The following is a 19,031-nucleotide window of genomic DNA, read 5'->3' on the forward strand; positions in this document are numbered from 1 at the left end:
ATTCACGGAGACAGAGAAGTCCAGTAACGGGAGCGACACTGACTGTGACAGCGACTACTAGATTATTTTATCTCTTTAATTCGTCATGTAATCGTTATGATTTTTTAGAAAGTATCATTAAAATTACAATTACCCAAGAAGTCATTAGGTGTCAGAAAGCAGTTATGGTACGTTAAAATTGTATGCATAGCAATACGCTAACGCAAAGATACAATCAATCACTTATCCTACTTTTTAAATGAGAAAAGCACCCTGTTTTCGTCTTTAGAACCTCAACCACACAGTTAGTGTTACAGATATGTTGGGACACATAAGAAACGAGACAAACGAAGAATTGACTAATTACAAAAATTTAGAGCGGAGTTCGAAGCGCGCAAAATAGTACGAAAAAGTAGTAACCCATCAAGCCGAAAAAATTTGGACGTATGACCGTACGACCGACCGTACAAGGTGCTACTTTTAGCATGCGCGACCAACTGTACCACGGGCACTATCTCAGCCATTAATGGAGGAGCGAGGGATCTAGGGAGAAGGTAATGCGCAGGCGATATGAGGTGCCATTCCCGCCAAAATTCAGCCCTTCTGTTTTTTCGTAAAATGGTGCTTGCATTTTCGTAAATGGTGCTTACATTTCTGCCTACGTTTTTTTTTTAATGGTGCCTCGATTTTATAAATGGTCCCTATAATATTGTAAATGCTGCCATGTTTTTTAAAATGGTGACAGTTGTTTTCATAAACGGTGCCTATCGTTGCGTAAATGCTGCCCCTATTTTATGTAATTTGTGGCTATTTTTCCCTAATTGGTGCTAAGAATCTTCTTTAATAATTTCTTTACTTTTGTAAATGCTGGCTCGAGTTAATTTTGGTAAATGGTGCTCTTTACTGAAAAAATATGATGCAGCAGTTCGGAGACTAACCCAGCCCTGTTTACGGAGCAAAACCTGCTAACTAGTCATTTGCCGCGTTCCTCTCACTCTTCCGTCAGCATGGCGGACGACCTTGCGAATGCGGCGACGATGCTGTCAATGGCCGTTAAATTGAAAATTGAAAATGTCTGTTGTAGTTTAAAAAACCCCGTTGAAACGTTGGATATCGATGAAGCACTAGGGAACATATATCAAATCTTAAACGCTGTTAATTGTCTGGATTCTCTGATGAGATTGCCATATGATGTGTATCGAAACATTTCCGCATTAAGAAACATTCTGAAAAACTCAAGCCGAACGTCAACGAGAACTCTTAGAGTCAACACTAGTATATGAGGTCGCACATCATATGACATTACGCAAGATCAGCTACAGTCACTGATTGGCCTGAGGTTTACAGTTCCACAAATTGCCGAGTTACTTCAGGTATCAACGAGAACCATCGAACACCGCCTCGCTGAATATAGTGGTTTAGCAAGAGGACGGGAACGTCACTTCAGAACGGGAAAGCGCGCGGATAATCTGGACACGTCTCTATTTCGACTTCCGTTGTTAGCGTTGCCGTTCTCCCTATCAAGTTCAGGACGCCATTTCGCTGGTTTTCCTGTTAAGGCTAAAGCAAGAGGACGGGAACGTCATTTCAGAACGGCGCGCGCAGTAAAAATGTCGATAAGAAACTGTATCGAGAACGTCGACGCGTTGTGTTGAAAAGTGATTTAGCAGTCGTTGCAACGAGAATCCTCACCTCGGCTTGTTAAAGATCACCATTACCTTTGAATTTTCGGTTTCAGAGACCACTCTAAGGACAACGAAATTATCCTCTTTGAGAGTTATGTAACAAGCGCCAACAGAGGATAGTTATAGATACGGCACGTAAGTTGTTAATATGAATCCACATGGCGATTAAACTTTGAAACTATTCCATTCCAGTTTAGTCTCGAGTCTGCTGATTCATCTATCAAATTTTTAAGCCTACTACATAGTTCTTTTTTTTTTTTATGATTTGTGTCGCTGTCATTCGTTTCGTGCTACTAGATTTCAGCACTACTCGTTTTTCTTCATAATTCTGTAAAGGATAGTTTGGAAATCGTCGTCGTTTTTCCCCTTGTTTACTGAATATTCTTCTCAATTATGACAGGACATCTCTTTTGAGCACCACCTTCTTATAATTGAAATGCATTTTGAACGGAATTATCAGGAGTTATGGCGAAACCACGTAGGAACTAAGCGACCCAATGATGGAGTTGTTTACGATGAGTTCCTATTTATCCGTGAAAGAATGAAATTAACTCAAACTAGTCCCAACGAAACGGTTAGACTTCGTTACCGTTTTTTTTTTGTTTTTGTTTATTTTAATTTTTTTTTAACGAATGAAGTCGTTCAAGACTGAATCAAATTAGTCGATTTAGAAAGCCGTGCCGAAGTCAAGTTGACTGTCATTTTATTTCGAAGCGAGAGCATGACTTTCTTGTCTTAGTTTTCATCGGCGTTGATAAAAAATTTCAAACATAAAAAAAGTGCATACTTGAGCTATTCTCAATTTTATTTCATATCTGACTTCAATTCGCAGAAAAGTTTTCAATCACGGTAAAAACGACAGTAACAAAAAATCACACTGAATAATACAGTAGGTAAGCGTCGTGATATTTCATTTTGATAAACTTCAACATGAAGAAAGTTTAATTTATTGATGAATTGGTTCATAATAAAATTAAAATTCTTAGAGTTTTCATACAGGATTAAAGAAATGTATCGAAGAACACCCCTTTCGCTGTTTTGAGCCTTGCTCAATAACAACTGTGCTGAGCCCTAAAATCTTGGATACGGGGCTTGCCAACGATTGTGTTTCCTTTCTGGAATTTAGCATAAATGAAATTCAGACAGCGACGGCGTGGCCTTCCAAAGGAAAAAATGACTTCTTTTAAAGAAACGAGAGAATTAACACTGCCGTGTTATGCTGAAAATTTACTTTCCGACGATGAATTTCTCGTTTTATGTGGGTAAGTGCCATTGAGCAATATTACTTTAACACTGTCCGCAAAAATAGGGGTAGCATTGATTTGAATGACCTGATGCAGTTTTTTTTTAAGGACATGGCTAAAATTTAATGAAAAGTCATTTGCCTATATACGGCAGTATATAAAAAGAACTGCTTGATCTTACAAGTTTGGAGCAAATGTAAGAACAAAAGATCACTATTTGTTGATCTTTCCTTCGCTGTAGCTCTTCCTCTCTTAGAGAATGTTCTAACTTTGCTTTTTCTCTGAGAAATTCTACTGCATCATTGCCACTTCTCCTTTTTTTCTTTTTGGCTCCTTCCTCTCCATCCTCTCCACCTCTTTTACTGGTGTTTCCAAACCGTTCCATAGCCTTAATCCATATTTCTTCTGCTGCCTTTTTATCAGCTTCAGCTTTCTTCTTTCCTTCTTTATCACTGTCAATAGCATGATCTTCTTTTCCAATAAGATATTCAATGATCTCATCAAGTTCTTCAACCTCAGCATCTATTCCAGTTGCTTGGATTTCTTCTGACATCCTTCCTTTATACTTTGTGCATAACAGTGTCCAACGATCGTGACATAACCGTTTTGCAACTTTGAACTTTGGGTAATCCATTGCATTTAAATTACCAGCAATAGAATCCCATAATTGACCCCTTTCTGGAGTGCCCTTCTTGTACTGAAAAAGATTCTAGGTAACATTTAGACAAAAAAGATTGTTTGTTTTGTTTATTTGTGATTGATAGCTGCACATGCAACAGAGAACAGAAACAGGCTAATTTGAAATTCTGGTGTGATTGTTTGGTTGTCCATGAAACATACAAATTTTACTTTACAACAATTATTGTAAAAGTTCCAACACCAGACATGAAAAGCTATTTTTCAGTTGAACCAGGACAAGAATAAACCCATAGCAACCATTTATGGCTAGATCATTTGCATATTTTTGTGTTGTAAGAATTAAAATTCAGCATTCCTGCATGCGTAATTAGCAATGAATTTTAGAAACTACAGCATCTCAGAATTTCGTTAGATTGGAAAATCTTTCAAACTTTTGAATGGAGAAAGTTCCAACAGATGCAGTAATATCGAATTCTTAATTCTTAATTTGACATATAAATTCATTATTTACTACGCATACATGAATACTGAATTTCGAAATCTGGCTAAAGAAAGCTAGAAAGTTCAATATAAATAATCGATCCATTCATGGAGTCTTGGCCTGGTTCGACCGTAAAAAAAAAACATTTGTCACAAAAAGACAATTCAATATCCAGCTGTGTACTTCGGAAAGCTCCCTCAAATCATAAATGTCCGTTTAAAGAAAAGTTAAGTTTCTTGGAGGCACTGATTTCTCAAGAAAATATAACTCGCTTTCCAAAGGTTTTTAAAAATGAACCTTTCACTGAATTGCATTAAAATAACATTCTCATGAAATTAGGGAGACCAAGCAGTTGTAACATGTTTAAATGTTTATATCTATAGCTAAACCTTTCAGTATTAGTAGAGAAGTGAACTATTGCAATTCGCTGTAAACTACTGTTTTCCCGCTGAAAATAAAAAGAAATGGTCAAAGAAATTAGTTCAAAGTACACCCTGGTTGAATATTTTTGTACAAATCTACAGACAGATTCAATTGCTATTCTCACTTACGATTTTGTGCTTGTTGATTTGGCCATTATATGCGTTTAGCTAGGAAGAAGAGTAACTCACAAGTTAGGACGAATTTAAGGCAAAAAAGAACAAGTAAATCGAGCTAAAAAGTATCCTGTATATTAACAATGAAATCAAAAGCAAGATTTCGAAAAATAGCATTTGTTAGAGGTCACAAAAATGACCAAAACAGAAAACTAACACTCACGTTTTCACCACAACGGCAAACACCCGCTCTTCACGTCGCCGACGTCCCTGCGACGGCTGGGAAGTTGGCTAAATCATGCGCAGTAATGCACGGATCATGACTTAACTTCCGGTCTAAGTCGCCGTCGCCCCGAAAACGTCCATTGCTTAAGTTCATTAGTTACTCTAATATGTCGGAAAGTTCATTGAGCCTCATCGCAGATGAAGAATTAGACAATGAAGTTAGATTCATCAAGACCTTTCATCCCAACTGCGGATCAAAGAATTTGGCTGGGTATCTTACATCTCGTAATATAAGGGTACCCAGGCAACAACTGAGACAATCCTTGCAAAGAGTCGACCCAGTGGGCATAGCTGAGCGCAGATGTAGAGCTATTCATCGGCGTGTTTATTCGGTATCTCTTCTCTAACCTTATGGCATTTAGATGGTATTCACAAACTTATCAGATGGCGCTTTGTGGTTCACGGTTACATCGACGGATTCAGCAGAATTCCAGTCTCTCGTGTAACACAAATATCAAAGCGTCAACTGTGTTAAGTTGCTTTCGAGATGCAGTAGCTCAGTGGGGACTACCCTCACGTATTCGGAGTAATCGAGGAGGTGAGAATATTGATGTAGTACAATACATGATTCACAGACGAGGAACTGGTCGAGGTTCAGCACTTGTTGGCAGATATGTTCATAACCAATGGAAAGAGCGTTTGTGGAGAAATGTGTACACTGATGTTCCGGAACTTTTCAAGAGTCTCTTTACGGTCATGGAAGACAGGAGAATTCTCGATTCAATGAGTGAAAGTGATTTATAGAGTTTACACTTCTGTCTCCAAAAAGTCATAAATGACAAGTTTCATGAGTGGTTAGCTGCTTGGATCAGACACCCTCTAAGTACTGAACACAATCTGACACCACTGCAGTTATGGGTTCAAGGTAACTTTGAAAATGCTTGTTTTCAGCAAACAGTCAGTAATGGCTATGGTATTCAAGTTGATTACCATATGCTTGATTCAGGAATGATATTAGATGCTAGTTACTCTCAGGGATTAAAGTGTTAAAAACTGTACACATTTTATATGTTCCTTGCTTTTGTTGGAAACAATAGTGAATGTTGTTATGAAAGCAAACAAGCAAATGAACAGAAGACAGTAAAATGAGGTAAATTGAGTTTACCAAACGATAGAAGAAACATCACAGAATACTTAAGAAGGGAAACTTGGATTGTGCTATGTAATTTCCTCTATTTCCCTTCATGTTTTTTATTCAAATAAAAGTTAATCAGTTGTAGGGTTTGCCTGCAATGTGTCAAATTACTAGTGTGGACTTGATTCTTGCGATGTTAGTTTTGAGAATCTGGTCTTGGATCAACTAATAATTCCCTAATTAATATCTGTATTTATTCTCCTCACTTTTCTGCTTGATATTGTATTGATATTGTAAGCTAGGAGAAATTCTGTCTCAGTCATACATGGGAGTTAAAGGGTTAAAGGAAGCAGGTTATTAAAAAAGTTATAAATTTTCATTTAGGTAATTATTTGAATATGTGAGTAACATTTGATGTTTTCACATGTAACAGGATGATCAAGCTGAAGATAGCCTCAAAAAAGAGTGAACTCCACTGCAAAAATCAGGTGACTAATTTGGAACATGATTATTTGGTAAGTACACTTCGGCTTGCAATTCTGATGATTAAAGTTTGCTGGGGTAATTGAAATGTCAGTTCCCATGCAGAAGCCTTCCACATGACCTATACAGTCATATCCTATGAGATAACTTTAGAAAAATGCATTAATGTGTCAGTAGTAGAAGTATTGGGAGAAGTTATGGTGGTAATTGACCTTTTTTTTGCTAGGATGCATAGGGTCTGATGATTGTAATGTATATCTTTTAGCTTTCAAACTTTCAACGTTGTATTAATTGTAACTGTTTACCATATCTATTTCTCTGAAGCCCTCAAAAGTTGAAGCAGGTGAGTCAATAACCTGACTTCCTTTGTTTGGAATTGTGTGATTACATAATTTTGCTGGGTAACTTACCATATTGTAACACATAATATTATTATCCAGACTGCATTAAATACTCTTGCTTAAGCTTTCATTAATGCATGGTGTTTGTTACCAATGTTCATACCCAAACTAAACATTGATATCTGGAAATGGTCACAAGATATGTGAGTTTCAAAGGGTGGGAATCTGGAAAAGCAAGGATCCTCCTTTAATTAGGACTGAAATTTAAATGGGGGCCCCCCTGTTTTAATTCATGTTTTTACTTTGACCTGCCTCCTCCCCTGTTATGTTTAGGGCACATTAGATGAAGAGAGCATTTTTTGTATTTTGACACATGAAAGTTAAATTAATTGGTGTCCACATAATGTACAAAGCAAGAATATAAATGCCTTAGCTTAATAGTTTAAAAAATTAGAATTAAAGAGTTGTGCAGACCATATCATACTTTTTATCCTCTGTTGGATATTTATCCAAATAACATAGTCACTAACAGTCTTATTCAATCTCAATTTCCACTGAGCTTGTGGAAAGATGATAACCTCAGTATTTCTTTAAATAAAGAAAGGAAAGCCTGCACTCTTACCACAGATAGTTCTTTTGGGCATCATCAGTACAAACCTGGTCTAATTTGTAAATAAAGGTGATTGTTCCAGTAGGCTAACCTTAAAAATTAGTTGTGAAAATTTCTTGAACCTGTTGTCATATAAATGTTTGATTCAATTTTACTTCACTAACCAACATGTGAACTGAATAAATAGAAACTTGAAATTTATTTGTTCTCCTTTTGAGGTATGTATTAAATTTTCAAAGTCATCACAAGCTTGAACTACAGGTCTAGAGGAAATCTGCATGTATTTTCAACCTATAAACCCAGGATTACGACTTTACCACGTGCCATAAAGGTACAGGCAGGTGTTCTAAAAAAGTTTGCTTAGCTTTTTCATCAGTACACATTTCTTTTTCTAAGAATCTTGTTTGTCTGGACTATGCTGAATTCTAATGTTTTCAACCAAATTTTCTTCTCTTTTGAATATTCTTAGATCTCTTAGTATCAGTTAAAATTCACGTAATTAAAATAATCACATGAAGTCTTGCAGATGTGTGGCACATTTTTTTTTCCTCTGATCCTCCTAACATTTTATTATGTGTAGGGATTGGTATTGGCTATAAAATTAAAGTCAAATTAAAGTTTTGTGCGCAGCCTATGCATCAAATTTATACAATAAAATATTGTATCCTTCTTAAAATAAGTTCACCAGAATAAGAATGAGTTACCACGCACAAGTATGGCTTTCCCAATGATAGTTTCCAGGATTGAATAAAGTCACTGCCAACTAAAATCCTTAGTTCCTTCACCCTGACAGCCCAACCTCATCAAAACATTGCCAACATGAGCAACTAGCAGATTAATGATACAGACAAGAGAACTTATTCCCACATACACCTTCCCCAATCCTGTTACCTTATTATGGACACGGCATTTCAAACATGGTGTATATGCCACAAATTTTCCGTTTCCCTGACTAATTATTTTGTAATGGTGTCATTATAAGTTGTTGAAGCGATAAATAAGTAACTGTTTGCGATCATTTCAGCACACGACTTACCGACACATTGCCGACAGGTTACCAACAGACGGCCGACTGTTGGCCAACTATCGGCCGACACTTAAGTCTGCAACATTACGAAAACTGTCGGCCGACTGTCGGCCGTCCGTCGGCCAACTGTTGGTCGACCGGCCGACAGTCGGTCGACAGTCTGCCGACAGTTTTCGTAATGTTACATCCTTTAACTATTTGTAAAATTTATAACTTTGTGGACAAAAGTTAATCAAAGCTTACTTTTTTTCATCCTCTAAATTTCCATCATGCCTTAGAAGGGGTGGTAAAAAAATGCAGTGAGCCAGCAACACGCTTTCCACAATTTGGATATCAGGTGTGAGTCGCATAGAGGGATATTACCTTGCAAGATTCTGAACACCATGACTCATCTAATTCCTCTCTCTACATGAACCATCATTTATGAGGTTCTCCTATTGTGAATGTCTTCTTCCTCAGAAAAATGATTCTTGCCCTCCCTCTAAACCCCCCCCCCCCCCCCCCTTCCCTCATTATCCAGAAACCCTTTGTCCGGGTCAAGGCCAAAGAAATGGTGCTGTCCATGGTCAAATATCCATCACATTCAAAGACATATCTGGGCGGTCAGGTTACACTCACTGAGTGGTAAATTCTTTCACATCCCTCCTAATGGCTGAGATAACCAAAATATGGTTTCTGAAGGATACCTCTCCTTTAAGGACTAAGCCTCATGTTTCAGGAATGTCATTCCCGAGGTAAACACTAAGTACATCCAAAACATACAGAACAGAACACGTAAGCCTGTGATAGCGAGACAGGAAAGCGAGGGAAAGAATCAGAGAGAGATTTCCTCAATAATAGTCGTTTAATAGTGCTTCAGAAAGAAATAGAGATAACTTAAGGTAAATATAACGAAAAGCATATATAAAAAACCAAAAAAAAAAAAAGGGTGAACAAGAAACAGAAGTAATTAGGTGCTGTAGTATTCAGTTTCATTGTTGTGACTGTGATGACTTTTAACAATGAATGCGTAGATAACTTCATTTTGGACTGTGTAAATAGGCTTCGTCAAAACAACATGCTGGGTGAATATTCCTCTTTCAACGTCACGGCGGTATTTATTTTTCTTAGTCGTCTCAGAGCTGATAAGGATAGGTATAAGAGATACTTCTAAACGCTTTCATAAGAATATTGAATCGGATAAGATGGTGAAAGGCTATCATCAGCGGTAACCGGTCAAATCACCCGAGAGTCATCTCACCCGAAGTCATGTCGCCCAAAATGTGAGTCAGGTTGCCTGAAATTTTTAGCTATGTCGCCCGAAAAAAAAGTCACGTCGCCCGAAGAAACAAATACTAAAAACATTAGAATTTCGGTGTACGCTTGAGGAACGATTCTAAAAGCGTGTTCGTCTCTAGCAACAAAGGGAAGCGTTGTCCGTTTCTAACAACAAAATGAAGCGTTGTTCGTTGGTATTTACTCGTTTCTTACTCACGCTTATTTCATAAGCTTGAGAAACTCTCTCTTGGTTTCTAACAATACCATGAAGACTTTGACTACACAGAAATTGATCGTATGGTCGGAATTGAAATATGTTTGAGTAACGATGCTAAAAGCGTTTTTCCTTCCTAACAACAAAATGAAGCGTTGACCTTTGACCGACTTGTCGAACGCGACAATCGACTTTCGTTTACTAGGTTTTTTCATCTTTTATTGTTAAGAAAGTTACAAAAAGACACAACCGAACTTTACTTGTATGATACGCCGCATCCGTGCATTTTTTGTTAGAAACGAACAACGCTTCCCTTCATGGTATTGTAAGAAACCAAGATAAAGTCAGTTGTCAAGCTCACGAAACGTTAGTGGGTAAGAAACGATTACATACCAAATGAACAGCGCTTCATTTTGTTGTTAAATACGAACAACGTTTCTCTTTGTTGAAAGGAGCGAACAACGCTCATGGAATCCTCATGGTGTTGTCGGAAACAGAGCGCTTTAGGGATAACAATTTCTCAACTTTATTGCCTATTTACAGTTTGTTTCTTGGGGCGACATAACTAAAATTTCGGGTAACATGACTCAGGTTTCGGGCTACATGACTTCGGGCGAAATGACTCTCGGGCGACTTGACTGTAAACCTCATCAGTACATGTAATCGGAAAAGGGGGAAAAAGTTACCTTTGAACAACTATATTTAAACATATCGTCGGAAAAGGTTGAAAAGATACAAATCTGTTATAATCCGTTGTAAATGCTGTTTAGAATCTACATTTTATCCTAATAAAAGGTGTTGACAGAAAAAGGAAAAACGTAAACAAACTAAAAATAAACAAATGAAAAAAAATTTAATGTGAAAGAAGACGCTCTAAATCAAAACGTAACTAACCCTTTTTCAGCCCTTCTCTTGCTGCATAAACAAACGATAGACACAAGGAGTATCAGAACCAGTCCCAAAAGAGCAGCAGATACAATGTACCACTTGCCGGTAGAATCTCCATGAAAGACTCCCAAAAGACTGGAATCTTCTACAATCGGAAAAAAAAACGCACGAATGTTTAAAACTAAACATTACCTCGATGTTTTTTACCCAATTAGATTGATTAATTTTAAAGAGAAAAACTAATTGACTTTCTGATCTGTGCTAATCACAGTTTGCCACCGTAATTTCTTGTTGTATCTACGGATGCCAAAGATTTTGTTTTGATGGTCAACAAAACGGTCGTTTGCAAGAAATCAACAAAGCACAATGAATAACGACAGTAAAGAAAGAAAGAAAAAGGTGCAATGCGGAACAATTTGAAAAGTTCTTTTAATTTTCACAAACTTGTCTTTCACCCTCACTGGTTCTGAAAAAGAGAGATGTGCCCCATTAAGTTTTTCTGCCATTGTATTGTTTTGTTTTCTTTCTTTTTTTTTGCCAGTAAAGCACGCTTTACTGGCACATATAATTTTCGTCAAAATTATTTTTAATTTTCGAAAAATTCACAGACTCTCAGATCCTAACGTATCCTTAGAGACTTTTCGGAAAATAATCTGAAGACTTCTGCTCGAATGTAACACTGTTCTTTAATGAAAGCTAGGGACCTAGGGTTTTTTGCTGAAGCTATTTGAGAGGGAAAAAAGTAACCTCAATTTTTCTGGTCATTGGTAGTCTGAGGACGTTTGTTTCTCGCCTATAAGAGTGCAGCTTCCATCGAGAAAGCAGCACTCTTTTAATTACGCCAAGCTTGCAATGACTAGGTTTCTTTATTTCTCGGATAAAAATGTTACCAAATTTTTATTTTTTTTTATCGCAGAAATTGCTAAAAAATACAAACCTTTTATCTGCACTTCAATTTTTATACGTATCTCACATCCACCCTCTTTAAGTGAAACTTCGTAGATTCCCGCCTGCTTTAAACTTGTTGCATTTATTTCCAGCTCGGTTTTATTTGAATTCACAAAGGTATAGTGAGGGTTCTTGCCATCAACGAGTTCTCCATCATGTGTCCAGACCAACGTGCCCAACTCTGATTTCTCGACTTTCAAGGTGGCTTTATTACCAAGCTTCATCACAACTCTCGACGAGAGTCTTCAAGTCGACATCTGCAAGAAAGATCCAAGAAAGAGTGAGGGAAAGAGTGAAGGAGATGCCTGGAGAGGAGATGACAGAGTATTTACTTTGACTGACGCTAGGTCATTCAATAAGCATGACATAAAGCCTTCTGCGGTGCGTTTAAGAAAAAAGCGCGGAATATGTCTATATAGTCAAATCTTATCGTGAACTCTTAGATGAAATGAAGAATAATCAAACATGTCCTCAACTGACTGATCCTGTTTTGTAACAACGTAGGCGTAGTAGTCTCCAGCGAGGGAAGGTAAAATGTTATGTACATCCAACACTGTGTTGTTTTTCTTCAGGGAATAATTTTCATTTTCCTGCACAATGAGTTTGGAGCCATGTGTCCAAAGAAGTTTAAAGCCATAAAAATCGCCGATAATGTCATTTTTAAAGGAAACCTTATCACCAACACAGGCGTCGTTAAAACGGCTGATCGGCCAAATGTCGACGAACTTTCCTGCAGTGATAGTATGACATTTTTAAAACATTTAAAACGAGTAGCCCTAGACATTTATTTCCGCGTGGATTTTTCACTTTTGTCATTGAAAGGAGCGAGTGTTTCACTTATATTCAATATTGTACATGCTTTTATACTACCAAGAGGGTCTCAATGGGTTAACTGTTAGTCGTAAAACGGCAAAAAAATGTTAGCCGTTAGGCGTAAAAATTGTCAATTTTTAACTATTAATCATAACCATTGAAAATTTCCTGAAAAGTGATTGGTGCATTCGCTGCTTTATTTTTCACTCATCATTCTGTAATCGGACAGTTGGCCGTAATAAGACAACCGTAAGCGGACAGTTGAAGTAGCCAGTCATACTAAGTCCTCTTAGCCAAATCCACCAATCACAGAATTAATTACAATAACCATAGCAACAACTACTCATTGTGGAATTTCCAAAATGGGAAATTTTTTACTTTAGACATTGTCTCCACCTGAGATATTTGACCTAAATGTATTTGTTGCTTTCGGAAATTGATAACAGGACTTCTTGTCGTCCAATACCGTCTGTAATCATACTCGTGATTGACAGGATCCCCACTTCGCGGTCGTCCAATTTTGTTAATCACTCGTATGATTACAGATCGAATTGGACTCCAATCGGTCCTATTACCATTATTAATCTTGGAAAAAGTTCACCGTAAAATTGTTTCTGTTAACTTTAACGGAATGAATTCAACCAATAGAAAAATAAAAATGGGCAAAAATTTAACCGTTAGCCGTAAAAGCCATCACTGGCCACTGAGACCCTCTGTCAATGGCTCATTTGGGATGTGATTTTGTGTGAAGTAGTATCATTGCCATTTTTCGAGATGTCCAGTGAAATTAAGTCTTAGTGATACTAGAAAGCGGATTCTATTGTAGTATGATCACCACACTGAAGAGACGATGGTTGGCCAGTCCGAAGTACAAATTGAGTAAAATTTTTAAAGTTATAAACCAGTCACACGACTAAGGTGATCCAAAGGCCAATAACTAAACTCGACCAATCAGGCCACTTTATCTCCTGTCCCACAAGAACTGATACTCTTCCAACCACCTGCATGATTGATAAAACATATATCGAGAAAGACAACCTTTAAAACCGTCTTAGACCAAAGACAAGAACAGTAATGCAAACCTAATATCCGCACTTCGATTTCTTTACGTATCTCACATTTGCCTTTTTTGATTAAAACTTCGTAAATTCCTGCCTGCTCCGGGCCTGCATCATAAATTTCCAGCTCAGTTTTACTGGAATTCGCAAAGGTGTAGTGCGGTTCAGACCCTTGCACCATTTCTTCACCATGCATCCATAATAAATCTCCCTCCTGGGATTTGTTAACTTTCAATATGGCTATGCCTCCAAGCTCTATTATAACAGGGCTCTCGACCAGAACGTTAAGGTGTACATCTGCAAGAAGGATAAGGAAGAGTACTTTTCATATCGTCGTCTATGAATGGTGGTGTGCTTTAGATAACGAACGTACACACCATTGGTAAACTGATCGCTGACGTTTAAATCATGTTCCGGATGGGACAGCCCCAAATCATGATTTTTTCTTAGGAAGAATTTACGATATTGTCGACAGGAGGGCTAATGGAAAAGAGTAGGGAAATGAGTAGTAAGGAAAAGAGCATAAAAAAGGCCTAATAAGAAAGGAGGTGGCGAGGATTGAGGGAAAGAAGCAAGCAAGGTAGCAAGGAATGAGGGAAGGAGGGAGGGAGAGAAAGAATGAAGGAAGGAGGGAGGGAGAGAAAGAATGAAGGAAGGAGGGATAAATGGACGGGAGGAAGAGGGAGCCTAGGGTCGAGATGACAGTTAGACTGAGTCTCTGTTAAAGCGCAACAAAGCTCTTTTGCGATGCTTTCTTTGAAAAAAGTTTTTAAACATACAATTTAAGTAACACTGATCTTACCAAAAACTTTTAGATGAAACGTGGCGGTACCCAAATTCTTGAAATCTTCCTTATTAAAGAGAATAGCACGGTACATTCCAGAGTGAATAGGTAAGGCGTTATATATATACAGAGTTGCTCTTTTCATAGTATAATGCTCAGTTGTTGTGATGGGTTTGGTATAGTGTTTCCACATCATTGTATAGCGAGGAATTTCGCTAGAAATCTCTGTCTTAAGGGAAGTATTGCGGCCAACGCAGACCTCAGGGGAGTCATCGATTGGGGAAATATAATTCCCTGTATTGAAGAAAACGAAAAAAAATATATGTGGCTGGATTTTTGGTCTTAGAAATGCTTAGTCTAAGACCTTCGCTCTTAATCCTGAAAGGGATAATTTTTTTTGTTTGCGTAGTGCAAAAATATCTCTCTTCTTGTTTTAATCGGTTGTTTTGAATTAAGTGCCGGTGGTAAGGACTTTGCCAAAGAGCCTTTTAATACTAATTGCTATCTGTGGTGGAAAATCAAAGATACTAGTACACTTTGTTTTAAGAGGGTAGCACGGAATAATTACAGAAACTATTAAACTTGCGGCCCTCTATCTATAATTGAAATTATAACAACATTTTCCGAATATACAAACTCAAAGTACAAAATAAATAAAACTAAGGAAATATAGAAGTTCTTTATCAATATAAATATGTATAAAAGCTGATGATATCGCTAGAGAAATATATACAAAATGTGATTAAACTATGAAATGGTGTAATTCCTGCTGCTCTTTGACGAATATGTTTCGATATTTATTCTTAAAGGATTCTAGTGATTACTGCGTGATTATAGGCTTAAGCCGTTCAAAATTTGTCAAGTAGTTACTGCGACGGTCCTGCTGCCTTCGGTCAGCCGATTAAATGTTGGGCAAATAAAGTTTGTATTACTATATCTAGTCACACGACTATGTTGCTGACTGTTGTGTCTTAAGTAGTCTTCAATGTATAAGGGAAATACACCCTTGATGCGTTTGTATGCCACACAACATTTAACTATTTTCACTTCTTCCTAAAAAAGAATCCACTGTAGACTATTAAAACGCGTAACACTAGACGCCTGGTTGTTAGCGTCGGAAATTACCTTGCTGCTTTTTTTTGTAGCTTAAAAACACGGCCTAAATTCTCCTTATCACAACTAGTCCAAATTGAACTGACATAAGGTATTGCAGATATACTACAACAGCCTTTGTTTCATGGGCAGACAAGTTCTTATCTTTTTGAGTACGCCAATTCTCTGAGACAACTTTTTACAAAGTTTCTCTACATGGGAAGTAAATAAGAGTTCAGAGTCAATTTCGAGACCTAGCAGTTTAGCACTAGTAACGAGTTCCAGCTCATTTCCTTTAATAGTCAGTCATTTTTTCATTGATCTTAGAGGGGAGACGCTTGTCAGTGATGAGCCTTGGTTTTGCCTTCATTAATTGGAAGTTTGTTCGAAGCTGCCCAATCGACGATTTCGGCAATTGACGAGTTTAAGTTACCCTCTAGCCTTCCGTAAAATGCCTTTTTGTTGCCAAGATCAACACAACTCTGGTTTCACACTAAGCGTTCTTGATAAAGTCAACTTCCTGAATCCAGGCCTAGTAGTATTTACCCGATTTACTAAGGGGCATGGTGAAGCTTAAAAATGCTTAATATTAGTAGGGTTTATTAGCTAAAGCGAAAAGACGGTCTAAAGGTCAAATGCACGCAACGTTTTAATGCAACACGTGTAAGATGTTGTGAAGGAGCTGTACAAACGTGTGCAACATCTTGCAACATCCAAAAATGTAGGAACAAATATTTGACTATTTTTAAACTTGATCCAACACTATCCAACATGCTACATGTTGTTACACGGGATGTGATGGGGTGCCCAACGTGTATAACACGTTGCGTGCAACAATGTTGCAAGATGTTGCTTTGAAATGTTGCGTGCGTTTGGTCGGGCCTTAATGGCTTATGCTGTGGACTCTGCCCTTTATAAGCCATAGTAAGTAGTATTAACTGTCTCTCATATTCAGGCGAATATTGTACAGGCGCATTACAAAGAGTGATCATCGAAATAGAAGTGAGGGTTGGGGAAGGGGTAATTTGCTACGTACATGCCAGAAGCCTTTCCGCTAAGTGGTAGATTCCTTGTAGTTTCCTTGTAGTTTCCTTGTAGTTTCCTGGGTATTTTGTTATTCTTATTGTTGTTATTATTATTTTTTTTAAACATAAGAAATGAGTGCTCACAATGGTCGGTAATTTCTCGAGCACAGGGCAAATGAAGAATATCCGACTCTCACTTAAAGTCATTTATTCAAATAAAAAATAAACTGCACAGCATGTAAAATGATGATTCGTAGCGTAAGTAAAGTCTCTTCATAAAAGTCCCAGGATGATTAGACAAACTGGCCTAAAATAAATAAGACGTCTCGCATCCTTTAAATTGGTAAGGAGATAATTACATAATGCAGTTTTCATCTCTCTGAAAAAGCATTCATTGCATTCACTAGTAGTAATTTATGTTCTGTCTGCAATTGAAAAGTGGTGATACCATTTCTAAGGTTACACTGTTTACACTAACCTACAGGTAAGTAAGAAGGCTTTTTCTCACCTTTACACAAACCCATAACAATGATCTGTGTAAGCGTCTTAAAAAGAAACTTCATCGTCTTGATTAGTTCCGTCCGTCATACTGTGGACTCAAGGAAATAGTTACCAGTAATTGTAATGCAATGGAAAGCATAATCCGCACGCGCATGTACCTTTACATCAGCGTTAGGTCAAGTGAGTATCGCTGAATAATCGCCGGGACGAAATCGAGAGCATTGTTGTATTCAAAAATGTTCCCTAAGCCTGACGCGAACAAACGTGTTTGTATAATTGCTCAGGTGCTGTCGAACTCTGTTGTACATTCTGTAAATAAGATAGAATTGCACATGTTATTTTGCAATTGTGTTGATTACTCATATCAAGGTAAACAGGGAGTTTTAACAGGTTAATTTAAATCAATCAACAAAATCTTCACATCTTACCTTTGAAAAAGGTTCCGTCAAGCTTAGTAACATCTTTTGTGCACTTCGCAATTGAATTCTATGGCGTTTATCATATCCCCGAAAACATTTGGTTGATTTAGCAAGGGGACGGGAAAGTCAGTTGACCACGGCGCGCACAGCAAAAGACCAGTAAGAAACTGGGTCGAGAACGTGGCCCCGATGTCTTTCAGATAGACTTAACAGTCGTTGTGACGAGACGTCAACGTAACATACTTGTTCTTGAATAAACTCAGCTCGGCTCTTTATGGATCGCTATCCCAAATGCTAGGTTTCACAGACAGCATTAAGGAAAACGAAATTATCTTTGAGAGTCACGCAACAAGCGCTAGATATTAACATGAGGCCATGCAGAAACCAAGCGACCCAACGACGGAGCTGTTTGCGATAACTTCTTATTCAACGAAGAAAGAATGAAATGAACTCAAACTTATCTCCGGTGTAAACGGTTTGGCTTTCGGATATGACTTCGTTTCTGTTTTTTTTTTTCTTTTCCTTTTTTTTCTCAACAGATCAAGTCGTTGTAAGATTCGTTGAATTTACTTACACTACAGCGCTGCTGACAATATACCTTGAGCTTCGTTTGTAGTTTGCCAAGTTTAGTTTTTAGCTAAGGAGTTTGAAGCTATCCTGTAAGAAGTAATACCTTTGAATCGTCGCCGAATAGATCCTCGCAAGAATAGAAGGACCGGAGTCTGGACGCATACAAGTTGCATGTTGTGTCGTATTTATTTTCGCCAGGTGCAGCTGGCCTCTTCAAAATTAATAGAAGTAGAAAGCTGTGTCGAGATAGAACTGATTGTCATTTTCTTTTGTGGTGTAAGCATGAATTTCTCGTCTTATCATCGCTGGTTATTGAAAAAAAAGTCCAAACCTGAGCTATTCTCAAATTGTTCATCTCTGACTTCAAGCCGCAGAGCATTCAACTATCACGGTGAAAACGACAACGACAAACAACAAGAATAATACAGTAGGTTATCTTCGTGATATTTCATTTACTTTTGATTTACTACGTTAAACTTCAACATGCTGCAATTTTTTTTGCAAATTCAAAAGAATCACATAGACAGAGTTTTTATCCTGTATGGGGTAAAAGAAATGTACTAAAGAAAATCCTTAACATTGTCAAAGGCCTTACTCAATTAAAAGTGAACTGAGTCCTGAAATCTTGGATCACTTGCAAGCGGTTGTGCTCCAATTCAGTAAAAATGTAGCGGTAAATTTTCACACTTAGGCCAATGAAGGGTCGCACATACTGGTGGGGGTGGGTTAAAAATTGGAAAAAAAAAATTGTATTAGTAATGACTTGCACATTGATACATATAATTTTCTTTTGCACAGAAAGTGCAATAATTTGTGGCACTGTTTTGTGTGATATTTTCAAGATTTGAAGAATTTAGTAAAATCACCCCTTTTTTGTAATTTTACATTTTTCAGTCTTGAGTGACATCCAAATTTTGTGCCATTTGGAATGAACCAATCAATACACTTGCTGACTTAGGTCATGGAATTTCTTGAAAAGTCATGTAATTTTCACAGCTCAAAAGTATATAAACCCTAGCCCCTAGGTAATGTGTTCTACCACTGTATCAAGGGCGCTTAGTATATCGATTACTTTTT

At 37.5% G+C, this 19,031-nt stretch overlaps 1 protein-coding gene and 1 long non-coding RNA gene across 4 annotated transcripts; one reads left to right on the forward strand and one right to left on the reverse strand.

Annotated features, from left to right (window-relative positions):
- Nucleotides 1–3,033: 3,033 nt before the first annotated feature.
- LOC149050062 (uncharacterized) lies at nucleotides 3,034–3,795 on the reverse strand. The gene is made up of 2 exons (XM_089192085.1): nucleotides 3,763–3,795; nucleotides 3,034–3,617 (listed from the first exon to the last, which is right to left on the reverse strand). Exons 1-2 carry the CDS (start codon nucleotides 3,793–3,795, stop codon nucleotides 3,042–3,044), a joined length of 609 nt encoding a protein of 202 aa, XP_089048211.1. The 3' UTR covers nucleotides 3,034–3,041.
- Nucleotides 3,796–4,707: 912 nt separating this feature from the next.
- LOC113674885 (uncharacterized) lies at nucleotides 4,708–13,181 on the forward strand. 3 transcript variants are annotated; one of them, XR_016183539.1, is made up of 3 exons: nucleotides 4,708–5,714; nucleotides 6,358–7,689; nucleotides 11,810–13,181. It is a non-coding gene; the product is annotated as an uncharacterized LOC113674885 (long non-coding RNA). The 3 variants fall into 3 exon arrangements; XR_016183541.1 differs by having other exon boundaries at nucleotides 6,358–6,439; nucleotides 11,785–13,181; XR_016183540.1 differs by having other exon boundaries at nucleotides 6,358–6,439.
- Nucleotides 13,182–19,031: the final 5,850 nt, after the last annotated feature.

This window comes from Pocillopora damicornis, chromosome 2 (genome assembly GCF_964200805.1).
Source record: "Pocillopora damicornis chromosome 2, jaPocDami1.2, whole genome shotgun sequence".
Classification (NCBI taxonomy): Eukaryota; Metazoa; Cnidaria; class Anthozoa; order Scleractinia; family Pocilloporidae; genus Pocillopora; species Pocillopora damicornis.